This window comes from Salmo trutta, chromosome 29 (genome assembly GCF_901001165.1).
Source record: "Salmo trutta chromosome 29, fSalTru1.1, whole genome shotgun sequence".
NCBI classification, from domain to species: Eukaryota; Metazoa; Chordata; class Actinopteri; order Salmoniformes; family Salmonidae; genus Salmo; species Salmo trutta.
The window spans coordinates 32,982,337-32,999,838 of record NC_042985.1 but is presented as its reverse complement, the minus strand read 5'-3'; the positions used below and the strand labels follow the sequence as shown (position 1 = coordinate 32,999,838).

General features: G+C 41.3%; 2 protein-coding genes across 5 annotated transcripts in view; one reads left to right on the top strand and one right to left on the bottom strand.

The window, feature by feature from the left end:
* The window catches only part of LOC115167421 (T-cell immunomodulatory protein), a 112,768-nt gene extending 96,423 nt beyond the window's left edge, over positions 1–16,345 (bottom strand). For both annotated transcript variants that reach the window (XM_029721829.1, XM_029721828.1), the window contains exons 1-6: positions 15,990–16,345; positions 14,056–14,140; positions 13,733–13,872; positions 13,533–13,584; positions 13,291–13,368; positions 12,978–13,072 (exon numbers count right to left, since the gene is read on the bottom strand). In XM_029721829.1, the coding sequence (XP_029577689.1) occupies positions 12,978–13,072; positions 13,291–13,368; positions 13,533–13,584; positions 13,733–13,872; positions 14,056–14,140; positions 15,990–16,167 (628 nt within the window). In that variant the 5' untranslated portion in view covers positions 16,168–16,345. The remainder of the gene's footprint in view (positions 1–12,977; positions 13,073–13,290; positions 13,369–13,532; positions 13,585–13,732; positions 13,873–14,055; positions 14,141–15,989) is intronic.
* Positions 16,346–16,420: 75 nt separating this feature from the next.
* Positions 16,421–17,502, top strand: part of LOC115167420 (phosphorylase b kinase regulatory subunit beta) — a 75,891-nt gene continuing 74,809 nt past the window's right edge. For 2 of the 3 annotated variants that reach the window (XM_029721825.1, XM_029721826.1), the window contains exon 1: positions 16,421–16,532. In XM_029721825.1, the coding sequence (XP_029577685.1) occupies positions 16,469–16,532 (64 nt within the window). In that variant the 5' untranslated portion in view covers positions 16,421–16,468. The remainder of the gene's footprint in view (positions 16,533–17,502) is intronic. The other variant, XM_029721827.1, reaches the window with a different exon arrangement.

Genomic DNA, 17,502 nt, shown 5'->3' with positions numbered 1-17,502 from the left:
CATGGTATTGGAGTGGCCATCACAAAGCCCTGACCTCAATCCTATAGAACATTTGTGGGCAGAACTGAAAAATTGTGTGCGAGCAAGGAGGCCTACAAACCTGACTCAGTTACACCAGCTGTCTGGAGGAATGGGACAAAATTCACCTAACTTATTGATGGGAAGCTTGTGGAAGGCTACCCGAAGCGTTTGACTCAAGTTAAACAATTTAAAGGCAATGCTACCAAATACTAATTGAGTGTATGTAAACTTCTGACCCACTGGGAATGTGATGAAAGAAAGAAAAGCTGAAATAAATCATTCTCTCTACTATTATTCTGACATTTCATATTCTTAAAATAAATTGGTGATCCTAACTGACCTAAAACAGGGATTTTTTACTAGGGTTAAATGTCAGGAATTGTGAAAAACTGAGTTTAAATGTATTTGGCTAAGGTGCATGTAAACTTCCGACTTTAACTGTATGTATGTATATTTTATTTATTTATTCATTTATTTATTTCACCTTTATTTAACCAGGTAGGCAAGTTGAGAACAAGTTCTCATTTACAATTGCGACCTGGCCAAGATAATGCAAAGCAGTTCGACAACATACAAAAACACAGAGTTACACATGGAGTAAAACAACATACAATCAATGATGCAGTAGAAAAAAATAAGACTATATACAATGTGAGCAAATGATGTGAGATAAGGGAGGTAAAGGCAAAAAAGGCCATGGTGTCAAAGTAAATAAAGTATAGCAAGTAAAACACTAGAATGGTAGATTTGTAGTTTGAAGAAAGTTCAAAGTTAAAATATAAATAATATGGTGCAATGGAGCAAAATAAATAAAGTAAATAAATACAGTAGGGGAAGAGGTAGTAGTTTGGCCTAAATTATAGATGGGCTATGTACAGGTGCAGTGATCTGGGAGCTGCTCTGATAGCTGGTGCTTAAAGCTAGTGAGGGAGATAAGTGTTTCCAGTTTCAGAGATTTTTGTAGTTCGTTCCAGTCATTGGCAGCAGAGAACTGGAAGGAGAGACGACCAAAGGAGGAGTTGGCTTTAGGGGTGACCAGAGAGATATACCTGCTGGAGCGCGTGCTACAGGTGGGTGCTGCTATGGTGACCAGTGAGCGGAGATAAGGGGGGACTTTACCTAGCAGGGTCTTGTAGATGACCTGGAGCCAATGTGTTTGGCGACGATTATGAAGTGAAGGCCAGCCAACGAGAGCGTACAGGTCGCAGTGGTGGGTAGTATATGGGGCTTTGGTGACAAAACGGATGGCACTGTGATAGACTCCATCCAGCTTGTTGAGTAGGGTATTGGAGGCTATTTTGTAAATGACATCGCCGAAGTCGAGGATTGGTAGGATGGTCAGTTTTACGAGGGTATGTTTGGCAGCATGAGTGAAGGATGTTTTGTTGCGAAATAGGAAGCCAATTCTAGATTTAACTTTGGATTGGAGATGATTGATGTGAGTCTGGAAGGAGAGTTTACAGTCTAACCAGACACCTAGGTATACAGTCTAACCAGACACCTAGGTACAAATTCTAAGTTAGAACCGTCCAGAGAAGTGATGCTGGACAGGCGGGCAGGTGCAGGCAGCGATCGGTTGAAGAGCATGCATTTAGTTTTACTTGTGTTTAGGAGCAGTTGGAGACCACGGAAGGAGAGTTGAATGGCATTGAAGCTCGTCTGGAGGGTTGTTAACACAGTGTCCAAAGAAGGGCCATAAGTATACAGAATGGTGTCGTCTGCGTAGAGGTGGATCAGAGATTCACCAGCAGCAAGAGCGACATCATTGATGTATACAGAGAAAAGAGTTGGCCCAAGAATTGAACCCTGTGGTACCCTCATAGAGACTGCCAGAGGTCCGGACAGTAGGCCCTCCGATTTGACACACTGAACTCTGTCAGAGAAGAAGTTGGTGAACCAGGCGACGCAATCGTTTGAGAAACCAAGGCTACTGAGTCTGCCGATGAGGATGTGGTGATTAACAGAGTCAAAAGCTTTGGCCAGGTCAATGAATACGGCAGCACAGTATTGTTTCTTATCGACGGCGGTTACGATGTCGTTTAGGACCTTGAGCGTGGCTGAGGTGCACCCATGACCAGCTCTGAAACCAGATTGCATAGTGGAGAGGGTGCGGTGGGATTCGAGATGGTCGGTAATCTGTTTGTTGACTTGGCTTTCGAAGACCTTAGAAAGGCAGGGTTGGATGGATATAGGTCTGTTGCAATTTGGGTCAAGAGTGTCACCTCCTTTGAAGAGGGGGATGACAGCAGCTGCTTTCCAATCTATGGGAATATCAGACGACACGAAAGAGGTTGAACAGGCTAGTAATAGGGGTTGCAATAATTTTGGCAGATAATTTTAGAAAGAAAGGGTCCAGATTGTCAAGCCCAGCTGATTTGTAGGGGTCCAGATTTTGCAGCTCTTTCAGAACATCAGCTGAATGGATTTAGGAGAAGGAGAAATGGGGGAGGCTTGGGCGAGTAGCTGTGGGGAGTGCAGTGCTGTTGAATGCAGTAGGGGTAGTTAGGTGGAAAGCATGGCCAGCCGTAGAAAAATGCTTATTGAAATTCTCAATTATAGTGGGCTTATCGGTGGTGACAGAGTTTCCTATCCTCAGTGCAGTGGGCAGTTGGGAGGAGGTTCTTATTCTCCATGGACTTTACAATGTCCCAGAACTTTTTAGAGTTTGAGTTGCAGGAAGCAAATTTCTGTTTGAAAAAGCTAGCCTTGGCATTTCTAACTGCCTGTGTGTATTGGTTTCTAACTTCCCTGAAAAGTTGCATATCGCGGGGGCAGTTCGATGCTAATGCAGAACGCCACAGGATATTTTTGTGTTGGTTAAGGGCAGTCAGGTCTGGGGAGAACCAAGGGCTATATCTGTTCCTGGTTCTAAATTTCTTGAAAGGGGCATGCTTATTTAAGATGGTGAGGAAGGCATTTTTAAAAAATAACCAGGCATCCTCTACTGACGGGATGAGGTCAATATCCTTCCAGGATACCAGGGCAAGGTCGATTAGAAAGGCTTGCTCGTTGAAATGTTTCAGGGAGCGTTTGACAGTGATGAGTGGAGGTCGTTTGACTGCTGACCCATTACGGGTGCAGGCAATGAGGCAGTGATCGCTGAGATCTTGGTTGAAAACAGCAGAGGTGTATTTAGAGGGCACGTTGGTTAGGATGATATCTATGAGGGTGCCAGTGTTTGCGGCTTTGGTGTTGTACCTGGTGGGTTCATTAATAATTTGTGTGAGATTGAGGGCATCAAGCTTGGATTGTAGGATGGCTGGGGTGTTAAGCATGTCCCAGTTTAGGTCACCTAGAAGCACGAGCTCTGAAGATAGATGGGGGGCAATCAGTTCACAGCTATATATATATATATATATATATATATATATATATATATATTTAACTACAATGACCATAATCAATTGCGCGACGGCTTAAACTTGTCCGGTCTGTGTGGAGCAGACACAGATACTGAGAGAAGAGACGTGCGATCAAGAGGGATAGAAAGCAGTTGCTTCACGAGCCTGAAAATACATGATCTAAGTCAGGGATGTCAAACTCATTCCACAGAGGGCCGAGTGTCTGCGGCTTTTTGGTTTTTCCATTCAATTAAAGACCTAGACCACCAGGTGAGGGGAGTTCCTTACTAATCAGTGACCTTAATTCAATCAATCAAGTACAAGGTTTGAGTAAAAACCCGCAGACACTCGGCCCTCCATGGAATATGTGAACTATCGTGGGGCAGCAGGTAGCCTAGTGGTTAGAGCATTGGGCCAGTACCCGAAAGGTTGCTAGATCAAATCCCGGGCTGACAAAGTAAAAATCTGTCATTCTGCCCCTGAACAAGGCAGTTAACCCACAGTTCCTAGGCCGTCATTGTAAATACAAATTTGTTCTTAACTGACTTGCCTAGTTAAATAAAGGTTAAATTAAATAAATAAAAACACTTTGAAGAACTACTAAAATTGTGATTTTGTCAGACAGTATAGGCTACACATGTAAAGAGATGAGATGATGACTTGGAATGAAATGATAAAGTCATCAAATAAAATATTTGATTCAAGTAAAGTAATGTGAATAAATGTTGATAAGCAGTAATGGGCAGTCACTAACACCAAGGGACTTTTATTAACGGTTAATTCAGTGTTGTTAGAGCATTCAACACACATAACGCATAGTGCATATAATGTCTAAACAAAATATCCCAACGGAAATGGAAAACCGTGATTATTTTTTAAATAATCGAACGGAAACCGAACCGACCTCAAAAAGCACTAATCGCTCAGCACTAACGTCAAGAAAGCACTCCTACTAGGATATCATATAGTCAACACAGAGGAGCAGCAGAGTCATGTCAGCAGGCCAAATGATGAGTTTGGGACTAACTAAATGAAACATGAAATCTCCTCCTCCTTCCATTCTCCCACTATGATGATTAAAGAGCAATATAAATCTCTGGGTCAGCCACTAAGGACTGGTAATTGGAGAGAGATTCTGTTTGGAGAAAATGAAGAGGTAACAAACAAACAGCAGCTGATGACAAATGGGGGTGAGCAGATTTGTAGCTAATTATAGTGCAACCACAGCTCTCTCTCTCTCTCTCTCTCTCTCACAAGTTTCACACAATGCTCACACTGTATGTGGGATGCTCAGCCATCCCTACTGTCTCCAGCACATGCTACAGTAGGCTGGCGTTGACCCCCTCTCTCACACAAGCCGTGGGGTTCAGCAAGGTGCAGGGCTGTTAATGAGCAGTCTTGGTGGCTTTTCTCTCCCACCATTGTTCATTTATTCAAATAGGGTGCTTTGTATTTGGAGTCAGAGGAAGGCTGTCTCCTGGGAGGTTTCCTCCATGCCAGACAGAACACATTCACACCGAGAACAGGGCTATGACCTAACGAGGAGGAGTCAAACAGCTGACAGTTGTCAAACAAAAAGATGTCAAATTAACCAGGGCTTTGTTGCAAAATATTTTCTTTGTTTTTCCAATGGGGAAAATACAGTTAATGGGTTGTCTTGACGAAGATAGTTACATGAATGGTGCATAAGGTAAGGTATGAGAACAATAATACGACGGTGTATGAAAACAAAGTGCATAATAGTCAGTAATAACCAATCTACAAGATTATCACAGCATCCCATTTCAGAATGATGCAACTGTTAAAGTTGCATCAACAGGCCAACTGCATTTAGAGCTAGTTAAACCATATTCATGCAAATCAACAGTAAGGCTTCTCTACCCTACCTGCTTTTAACCAGTGGTTACTGCCTAAAGCTCAGAGCCTCCTCAGCCTCTGTGCCAGCAATGCTGTAAACCAAACATGACATTCCTCTGCATTAGTGTCCTATGAATCCAGACACCTCCCAAGCCCCACCTGTCTGCAGTTATCACTGCTGTGCCCACTCCCATTAGCTGAGATGGGAGAGGGTTGCTTTTAGGCTGCCCCTCTCCACGGGCTTTAATGCCCCTGAGCAGCATATTTGTTAGACTGTTACTCAGCAAACAAGCTGTGACTCCAATTCCCCGCTCAGTGACAGACGGAGGGGTACAGAGGGGGGGGGGGGGAAGCGCTTCACCCCTCAGGCCGGAGAGGAGATGGGATCACGCAGGGCCAAGTGAGTTGGATCTCATTTCTCTGTCCAGGGGTTGGGGGCCGGATGTCCATTTCTGAACGAGTGAAGACTCAGAAGGGAAATATGGGTTGAATTAGGCAGCCCACAATGAGGCAAAAATTAAGTCAGAATTGTGTTTGTGTGCGGGTGCCAAGTATTCAGAGCACTGAGATAGGCCTTTCTGTTCTCATCGGTTTGTCAATTGTGTTTTCATGCATTCTCTTCTCTTACAATGACGGCTAGGCCGTCACTGTAGATAAGAATTTGTTCTTAACTGACTTGCCTCCTTAAATAAAAGGTTAAATAAAAAAGTTTAAAATGTTGACCTCCCTACTCCAGTCCACGTTTCTGCCAAACCTTTGACATTACAAAAGGAAATGTCATGTCAGTCAGTCATCAGTGAAATGGATACAACAACCACCAGACATAGGGAGCCTTCCGGTGTGAGAGCACGGGAGATAAGCAGGGGTTGTAGCGTCAAGCTACTGAATCCCTGCACCGACACAAAATCCTTGAAGAAAAGTACTGGTGTAGATAGAATTCAGGATCCCAGGAGAAATACAGGCTAAACAAGAGGTAAAAACAACTAGGCCAATATCCCAGAGTAGATCCGTGTGTGACATGAGGATCCAGGGTACATCTCTATGGGACTAGAAAGAGATCATCTCACAGTGGAGTGCTCAAATCTATTATTTTCCTCAGGTCCTGGGTAAAAAAAATATATTGTTTTAATTTCAGACTTGCCGAACATCAGGCAGGCAACGTTTGAAACGTCAGCCATGCCGAATCGATGGCAGCCAAATAGCCATTCTGATGACAACCGCAGACAATATGCAGCCAGCAAAACTGAACAAATGAAAAATTGACATTTACTTGAAGCATTTTAATTAATAATTGCTGTGCTGCTGAAAATGGCAGGCACTTATGCTCCAATGACTACTGCTTGAGCAAGGACAGGACAGGACATAGACAGTCAGTAGTTAGAGAGGTTTACTCTCCCCACTACATGGCTGTTTTCTCTCAAGGACAGTAACCCAGCACTCAGCCCATTGTTCCATTAAGGAAGATGGGAAGGGAGAGATCCAGACTGCCTGGCCAGCTTGAATGAAATGTGGCTCTGTCTTCTGCTGGGAGGAGTTGATCCGACCGTGAAACTACCAATTTAACTTGCCAAATCCCAAACGAGGATTTAGGCATGACATTAAAAGACGCAATGACAGCATTGAGATACAAAACCTTCAACATATTGTTGGTATTTGTACGATATTGTATGGAGCTTTCAAGGGATGAAAAAACAACTACACAGGCCGGAGAAAAATGCACGAGAGCTGGACTGAGCCGACACTCTCCATGCAATAATCTCTAAAATAAAATACCATATTGTATCAATGTTTTCCCCATTCAGCTTGTTTGTGTAACTGACATTAAAACGAGTTAGGGACAAACCCAAAAGACTTCATCAAAGTGAGCTTCCGGAGAAGAGCATGAAATTCAGGGCAGGAAAAAAGTGAAATCCCATAAATAAATCCTCCATAAGCCAATTCCTGTCAATATACACCGTGTGCCTTCAACCCAAAGCACCTTATTCACAAACATGACACAACCGCACCAGAAAATGGAAAGATGTTATTCGGAGGAGAAATAATCTCATAAAACCATTAAGGGAACAACGTAGGTGCATTATGGGGGATTACACCAACTCCTCATACACTGGATTCCATTCCTCTGCCACTTCTGGAGAGCAAATACAGAAGTTTAACTGCTCACTGAAGTCCTGTAACAAGTTTAAGAAGCCCATCCTTGCAGTGGAGTATAGCCTACGTACATGTTTAGGCCTATGTGAGCAATGTTATTGTGACCATGTCGGAGAGAGTGTGTGTACTTGCAAACCTATTTGATTCCTGTAGTGAACATGGCTTCGCTCCAGACGCCCCTCAAGCTACTTAATCAGAACAACTATGTGGCTTTGACAAAGATTTGACTTAGAGAGAGCAGTTATATCTTTCCATGTTGAGCGAGTGCATACAGTAGATCTATCAATAAAAACTATTTATTCAAACAATTTAGTGTTAAGCTTCAGGCAGATACTGCTGTTTGTTTGGTCTTTATGGATGAACCCTGTTTGGTATTATGCTAATAAACCACTATAAGCCTGGAGGGGGAAGAGTACTACACATAAGAGGATTGCACTGGAAACAGCAGCACAACCAGAAGCCACAGACATACTGTACACAGTACATCAGTGAGAAATTAGATGCTTTATTTATTAATTCATGCATCTATACAAACTGATGTAAACAAATGTACTGTATGTTCGATACTGGGCCAGCTTTCCGGAAGAGACACGGCGTAAACATTTCACTTCAAAACTTGGTCCCTCACTAGCACACTGTGCTCGTTTTAATTCTGTATCTATTCAAATTAGTACCGAACACTGGGAAGCAAGTCTAGAATTTATGACACAATGTACTGTTCCATGTTAAGGTCGCTACAATACCATTATGAGACATAGGCTAATTTCATCCTTTCATGACTGCAATATCTGTATAAAATCTATGTGGCTGTTAAATCATGTTCATTTACAGCATATGTTATGAATGTTTCATGCAGGCCTACAGTAGATCTTTAAAAACAGGTAGGGCAATGCCAAACACATGGTAGCCTAATCAATATTACGGAAACCAGAAATGATTCTGTATGAAAAAAAAAGAGACGCAATGCTTCTAACATGCAAAATTGACACAGTGATTCAAAACAGGCCAAACTACTAAATATGCCTTTTAAAATTGTCCAGTTCGGCAATGGGTGAATCCCTTTATAAAGTCCCACTCCAGTAACGTTGATATGAGGCAAATCTGTTTCCCTTACATTACACCAACAATCAACTTCTCTCTAACAGAAAAAACTATTCCTAACTGGATGCTGCGGGGAGCGTTGCAAAGCCACGTTGCCTAGCGACAAGCCATATGATAGTATCGGTTCAGTGTCTTTGAGCATAATGACATTTATAATCATTTGGCAATTACCACCTTTTTCTAATGAGTTCTCACATTCCGATTCCCCGGCATAGCAAAACCATTATAGAGATATAAAACTGATACCAACCCCAGGGAACCTCAACGTTCTAGTAAAATATAACCAAGCAAAATAAAATGACATGTAAAAATCCCTCAAGGTTGTTATGCGATGCTATAGGAGTATTGGAGCTCGTTGGCACGTTAAGCATCTATTCCTCGTCTTATTGTGTCAGTACTGACTTGGTGATCTTGGTAGCAGTAGAACCACTCAAGTGTGTCAGAATTAGCCAATTAGGAGCCTTTTTACAGGGATACTTAACCATCTTTAGTTGTCACAACCTGCTCATCTAAATAAACTACCAGAACATATAGTTGAAGTCGGAAGTTTACATACACCTTAGCCAAATACATTTAAACTCAGTTTTCACAATTCCTGATATTTAATCCTAGTAAGAATTCACTGTCTTAGGTCAGTTAGGATCACCACTTTATTTTAAGAATGTGAAATGTCAGAATAATAGCAGAGAGAATTATTTATTTCAGTTTTTATTTCTTTCATGACATTCCCAGTGGGTCAGAAGTTTACATAAACTCAATTAGTATTTGGTAGCATTGCCTTTAAATTGTTTAACTTGGGTCAAACGTGTCAGGTAGCCTTCCACAAGCTTCCCACAATAAGTTGGGTGAATTTTGGCCCATTCCTCCAGACAGAGCTGGTGTAACTGAGTCAGGTTTGTAGGCCACTCCAATTCCTTGACTTTGTTGTCCTTAAGCCATTTTGCCACAACTTTGGAAGAAATGCTTGGGGTCATTGTCCATTTGCAAGACCCATTTGCGACCAAGCTTTAACTTCCTGACTGACGTCTTGAGATGTTGCTTCAATATATCCACATACTTTTCCTTCTCATGATGCCATCTATTTTGTGAAGTGCATCAGTCCCTCCTGCAGCAAAGCACCCCCACAACATGATGCTGTCACCCCCGTGCTTCACGGTTGGGATGGTGTTCTTTCGGCTTGCAAGCCTCCCGCTTTTTCCTCCAAACATAACGATGGTCATTATGGCCAAACAGTTTTTGTTTCATCAGACCAGAGGACATTTCTCCAAAAAGTACGATCTTTATCCCCATGTGCAGTTGCAAACCGTAGTCTGGCTTTTTTTATGGCGGTTTTGGAGCAGTGGCTTCCTCCTTGCAGAGTGTCCTTTCGGGTTATGTCGATATAGGACTCGTTTTACTGTGGATATAGATACTTTTGTACCCGTTTCCTCCAGCATCTTCACAAGGTCCTTTGCTGTTGTTCTGGGATTGAATTGCACTTTTTGCACCAAAGTACGTTCATCTCTAGGAGACAGAACGCGTCTCCTTCCTGAGCGGTATGGTGGCTGCGTGGTCCCATGGTGTTTATACTTGCATACTATTGTTTGTTCAGATGAACGTGGTAACTTCAGGCGCTGGACATTGCTCCCAAGGTTGAACCAGACTTCTGGAGGTCTACAATTTTTTTTCTGAGGTCTTGGCTGATTTCTTTTGATTTTCCCATGATGTCATGCAAAGAGGCACTGAGTTTGAAGGTAGGCCTTGAAATACATCCACAGGTACACCTCCAATTGACTCATATGATGTCAATTAGCCTATCAGAAGCTTCTAAAGCCATGACAATTTTCTGGAATTTTCCAAGCTGTTTAAAGGCACAGTCAACTTAGTGTATGTGAACTTCTGACCCACTGGAATTGTGATACAGTGAATTATAAGTGAAATAATATGTCTAAACAATTGTTGGAAAAATTACTTGTGTCATGCAGAAAGTAGATGTCCTAACCGACTTACCACAACTATAGTTTGTTAACAAGAAATTTGTGGAGTGGTTGAAAAACAAGTTTTTAATGACTCCAACCTAAGTGTATGTAAACTTCTGACTTCAACTGTAGATGAGGAGGAGTGAACAGAAAACACCAGTAGTGGAAGAGAGAGATGAGACATGATACAGACTGGCCATGTGATACTGTAGAGGGGGACAGCGGCTGCTCGACAGTCCAATTTACAGCTTAAATTAGGCCTTGACATTGAACAGGAAGCAATTTCAGATCTCTTAAAAGGAGTCGTGGGTAGAGGGTCACTGGATGCAGCTCGGCTGTGTATGTTTACAGGTTTAAACACCACTGAAATTGGAGCAGCGACACGGGATGACCCTCCACTGATCATCCCTGGACAGGATGCATGATAATAAAATACCTCTCTGTGACGCTGCTGACAAGGCGACAAAGATAGCAAGTGGTGGTCCAAACCAAATGAGGTCCACTTAAAATGTTCCACACAAAAAAACAAACATGATTTTCCACTTACTGTACCGGCTGTAGTCGATTCGCCAAGACAGTCCCTTCTGTGCATCCTATGGGGTATTGGAAAACATGGGAACAACTTTGCACACTCTTGACTATATAGCTTGTACTAGAAATCATGTCCCAGTCTCTCTCTCCCCATGCTTAGAGAGGCTGGCAGGTGCAGTGGAAAGACAGAGCTCTAATTCACCTAATTCTCTAATTCATTTCCTCCTGAAAAGCAGCATCCTCCCTCCCACACTAAGCGCTTCACAGCTAAACGTAGCTGCACCAGACACTCATTGCAGTGGACAATATAATTGTAAATTTCAGTGCTATTTCTAAACCGGCAGCAATTTTCTCTACAGGTGTATAGTCTCTTAATGATATATATATATATATATTTCTTTTACAGACTGACAATCAGTGAAAAAACAAAGCGTTTCAATGGCGACAGGACAGTCTCCTGGTCAGGGTACCTGCACTCGTGCCAGGCTCCTGCCAGTGTGACGTGTGTCCCGGGGCTCAGGGTTCTGCTTCTCTGTAGACCTAGGCAAAAATCCCCGTAGGACAGATGCTCTAGTCTACCGCCTCTTACACAAGATGAATATGAGAAGCAGGCAACGAGCAGCCATTCAAACTGACTGACGAGTTGAATCTGTGAGTTGTAAGACTCCTGCTTGCATTTTACAAAAAGTGGTCAACACCCACAGTTCCAATCCTCACCCCAGCACAGAAAAAATAAATCATAAACCAAACTACAACATAAGACTTCCTTGCTAAATTACAGACAGGCTAACCTTTAAGATACTCTCCCCAGGTGGGCTGGCGTGTCCAAAGGAGTATGCTTTCTAATCCCTTAGCAGCTTAAATATGAATGATTATGCTCTGGTTAAATTGTCACAGCTCAGTAAGCAAATACCCCAAAAAGATACCTTCCGTAGGTCAGACACGACAACTTTCTCTGTGATTGTCTTAATATGAGATTTAACTTCCTGGGAGAAAAATACATCTAAAACGTCAGGACCATAAGTCTAAGTGACAGGTTTGTCGGATGGCATTTTGTGGAAAAAGAGAAAGCCAGTAAAACAAGAAGAAGACGATTTATTTATTCAGTGGTGAGGAAAATGGGAATTCCTCTCTCTCTTAGTCAACTTGAAAATTGTTTAACTATAATATATTTTAATCCAATTGTTTGGAGCTTAAGGAACTCATGAGAAAGTTTGTGTTCCCCACAATATAAATAAAAAGTGATAATTGCCTTGACAGATCATGTACCCAGCTGTCTCATGAAACTTGTGGCGTAGGCCCTAGGGCCGGGACGATACCAGTACTGCGATACTCATTAGTCCCACGGCAAGGAAGCAAAACACAAAGCGGATTTAACTTCTTTAGGAAGTCATATTTATTTATTTTCCAAGCTATAGCACACAATGTTTGGAGTGCTTCGTGTTTTCATTTTTGCCATGGAAAAAATATTGCGATACCTAGTAGGCCTACATTCTCTCCAAGGGTTGAATAGCACAAGGTAACCCACAAACCGATCCCAATACAGACGGGAAACCTTTAGCAAGTTACTACATCATATCAATTCAAAAAGACATGAAGAGAAGAAGATGGGCTGCCAAGAACAGACTCAACTTCCTTGCTTTTGTATACAGTATGTGAAACACAGATTTTGACCATTTATACAAGCATCTACTTACCAAGCTCCAGATGAGTGCCCAATTCCCCAGAATGAATTCCCTACTCTCGACTCTACTGCTAAAGAGACTGATCACACAACCATTAGACAGCCATGCCACATTGTCCATATGTTTCATTGTAGAAAGTGAGTCTACAGACTCCAATCTTGCTGAAGAAATGGAAAGGATATTGCACACCAACACTACACACACCATGTCCAACATTAGACTAATCTGGTATGGTTCCCAATTAGCTTCCATCCAGCCTTACTGTAATGCCAGATTACTGAGTCTGGCAATGCAAGGTTCCAATAAACCATTTAGGACATTTGCCTACTCACCGGCGGTGAAATCCTTGTTTAGGTCGATGAAAGCATTGGAATGAGGAACACGCATCTTGACACGTGAACTAAGAGCTGCCTGCCACACTGCGTTCCTGTGAGGAAAGAAAACAACAACATGATTCATGTGCTCAGCAGACATTCTGAAAAAACACAGAACCAACCAACAAAGGTGCTGTTTTTAACACTGCATACATCTACAATATTTCAATATATTGCAATTGAGTTGTCAAGACATGGATAATAATGTAAAATAAAACAATGTTTATGGGGACTGCAAAGCATTGGGTTACTTTTCTAATCTCCACCTTACCTTCCAGTAAGATAGCAGACTTCAGTGGAGGAATCAGCAGAAACCCCAAAGATGTCTGGAATCATGTCCCCATTGAAGCTGCGTAAGAGAATTTCATTTATAAAACTGTCAAAACTCCCAACTCATGAGCAAGATCATAGGACAAAGTTTAGGTAAACAATATTGCTTACATGGAAACTCATAATAAAAAACAACTGTTACAGGTGATTTGTAAATTATAATTTTTTACATGCTTAACCTACTCCATTATCAGAGGTTGGTCCACAAATGTCTTATTAAGGTCAACTTGCCCATCTGCAAAGCCAGATAAGAGATGTTAATCAGTTAGTTATTTAATAACAGAAGTTAACTTTCTGTATTAGAGTACATTATTTTTGTTCTACAAGCCTCAAACGTTGTGCTCCATAAGCCTGAGTATAGGCCGAATAGAGCAACAATTTACCCAGGGTTTGGTTGTTTCCCCAGAATACAAAAACCATTGTGTCTGAGGTGGCCTTGGTCTTGAGCTGAGCTGTAAGAAGCACATCCATCTGAGAATCTCCATCATAGTCTCCAGGAACAACACCAGTTATGATATATTTGCTGAAAGAGGAAAGACATTCACTGAGTGCCTGCTGTTGACATAACCCAGTAAAGAATAGCATAGGGCTTTTCTCAGTACCCTAACCCACAGAGTTTGCCTGGACATTGTGGAATTATTGATGCTTCAAGATGAGAAGTGGTGTGTGCACTAATACAATTGAGAGAATAAGATCAGAAACTTACGCGGGCAAAGCCTTTTTAGGGATATGTACTTTTGGCTTGAAGTATGGGGCTTTCAGATCAGCCAAGAATATCACCAACTCAGATTCTAAAAGTTCAATCAAATATGCAATAAAAACAAATTCACAAAATGCTCACTTTCATACTCAGCACAGTCACATAACCATATCAATAATGCAGTGACAAATTCACTGAAAGACATTCATTGGTGAGAGAGCTATACCCATTTAATGTTTTTGTTTCATTCTAGTTATTAGGCTACTGTGTCTTGTAATGTAGGTAATGCCAGAGGTGGAAAAAGTACTAAATTGTCATACTTGAGTAAAAGTAAAGACACCTTAATAGAAAATGACTCAAGTAAAGGTGAAAGTCACCCAGTAAAATACTACTTGAGTAAAAGTCTAAAAAGTATCTGGTTTTAAATGTACTTAAGTACAGTGGTGGAAAAAGTAGTCAATTGTCATACTTGAGTAAAAGTAAAAAATAAAAGCTATACATCAAATTCCTTATATTAAGCAAACCAGACGACACAATTTCCTTATTATTATAATTTTTTGACAGCCAGGGTCACACTCCAACACTCAGACATCATTTTGTGGGGTTATTTTTTGGTTTTATGCTTCTGCAGATATTGAATGTGCAACTATAATTATGGTTTATAATATATCAGAACTTAAACAGGACAGCATAATGGGTAGACAAAGAGAACATTGTGTAACAAGGTGTAGGCACCTGACTTAGTGATAGGAGGTTGTGAAACCCATCACAAGGGGAGCATGTGAGGAACAGATAGAGTGGAGAAACAACTGTATAAGTAAATCACTGGAAATTGAGTGGTTGCTGACTCTTGAGTATACACTAAGAAGATAAGATCCAACGCCTGGCAACATGTGATGCGCCAGGGGGCTTGGGCCAGCCTGTGCGCCTGCGATAGGCTGAGTAAGTCTAAACCACGCTCAGCCTCTACTCTGATATAGGCCCGCTCTGAGCGGGAACTCTCTGTCAGAGTATTAAAGAAGAACTTTGTGCTTAAACAGTGAGTTCTCTGTATACCCTGCGAGGTGGTGCAGTGAGCCCTTATATACGAACATCATATTTACCATTTGTACTGTCATTCTATTTACTTAAAGATGAATTAAATAATCATTGCAAAACTAAGTTGCATGGTTTGTTTATATCCTAATACCAGATTCGATTGACGCAAACCAACAATTTACAAACTAAGCATTTGTATTTAGTGTGTCTGCCAGATCAGAGGCAGAAGGGATGACTATGGACGTTCTCTATGTCCGTGAATTGGACCATTTTCCTGTACTACTAAGCATTCAAAATGTAACGAGTACTTTTGGGTGTCAAGGAAAATGTATGGAGTAAAAAGTACATTATTTTTATTAGGAATTTAGTGAAGTAAAAGTTGTAAAAAATATAAATAGTAAAATAAAGATACCTAAAAAAAACTACTTAAGTAGTACTTTAAAGTATTTTTACTTAAGTACTTTACACCACTGTGTAATGCATTGAACACCCAACAGCTTTTCAAAGCAAAGCAAATAGATTGCTACGTCATCACTGTTTTTATTGCTTTGCATTTCCTGTCTCTGTTTGGAAGACAGGCACCCGATATGTACGATCCCTATTAGTCAATGTAGGCTAGAGCAAATTGTATCTAGTGGTAAATAATTGCGTTAGCTACATGACTAGCTAACTGCTTACCAGACAATATGACAGCACTCAACAGCTTGGTTTAGCTAGCTAGATTAGCTAGCATCCTATGAGTTTTTGGAACACATGCACAGCAAATGTCATTAATTCAAGTAGCCTCATCTAGTATCTAGCTAAAGTTTCTATATTATTCACTAACGAAATTAATCCTATTGAAAAAGAAATACAAAACACTGAACAGTATTCCAGCCAGCTAGCTAACGTTAGCTACTCACGTTCTCTGATGATGAAAATATCTGTCTGTTTATCCGAGTTGAAATCACCAAACGCAGCCACAGTGCCATGATTTTCAGACCCGAACAAGTCAGTTGTTACATCTTGAAGAGCAGATACTGAATAGTGCCCTGCAAAATACACAGTAAATGTAAAAATCTTGATAAACAATATCCTCATAGTTGTTCAATTCAAACAACACAAACTGGAATACTGCAGTGCGCGTTTGGTTTACGGCAGAAATGACAGCAAGAAATGCATTAAGCATAAACTCGTGGGGTTTGACGCTTGTCAAAAATTACACAACCGACAGCCTTATTTAGACGTAAATATAAAGGTAAAGAACATCAATGGCACTAGAGGGAGATAGATTATTGACATGTTAATAAAAGGGTGGTGTGACGTCACACCACCAGCGCTTCCTAGTTTACAGCAGTGTCACAACGTGCTGTTACTTGGTAAACACAGAGAACCAACCAACATGTCAAGCTTGGCAGATGTCGGCAGGAAACTCCTGGAAATCAAAGCCAGACAAAAACGTTCAGGTTTGACATATTCACTTGCTTGACACTGTGCATTATCTGCAAACCTCTGCGAATGTCCTGAGTGAAAAATCAACGAAACAGATATCAATTCCTTGCCTGCTATAGCCACTATAGCCCACTGCAGTGGGCATGCATGAGCATGAAAGGTCAAGTTTGCAGCTACTGAAGCTATTTTAAGATTTTCACATCAGGTGTTGCCTCTCCACCCTTGCCGTTTGTGTTAGGCTACATAAAACAGCAATGTTATCATACTGAAAGAGAATAAATGTACATGCTGGCCAGAGGAGGCTGGAGGGAGGACCAATAGGAGGATGAGCTCATTGTAATGGCTGGAATGGAATACATGTAACAGAGTCAAACATGTGGCTTCCATATGTTTGTATTTGACTCCATTCTATTTAATACCATTCCAGCCATTACAATGAGCCTGTCCTCATATACATGTAGCTCCTCCCACCAGCCTCCTCTGATGTAGGCTATGTTCCTTGTTTTTCAGGCTAGATGCCATTACATTAGCCAACATGGCAACCTGCTCACATAGACAGTGCGGGGGTAGGCAATGAGATTCAGCCATTTTTGTTGGGGTGCCGAAAGAGATTGTATCGGAAAATAACAATCATTTCATACCTTGATTATATTGAGACACGATCAAATATGGCAGGTAGTCTAGCAGTTAAGGGCGTTGGGCCAGTAACCGAAAGGCCGCTGGTTTGAATCCCCGAGCCGACTAGGTGAAAAATCTGTTAATATGCCCTTGAGCGAGGGGGGTGGAATCACTTGCGGGCTTTGTCTATGTCCATGTTTTCAATCTGAAGTCTTATAACTCATATACTGATTTTGATTATGATCAGTGGTTAATCAAGCCTGCTGTCAATTAAAGGCCTCATGCAATTTTTCATTCTTTTTTTATTTAACAATAAAGGCAATAGTAGGGTATTTAAGAAATACTTTATCATAATCATAATGATAG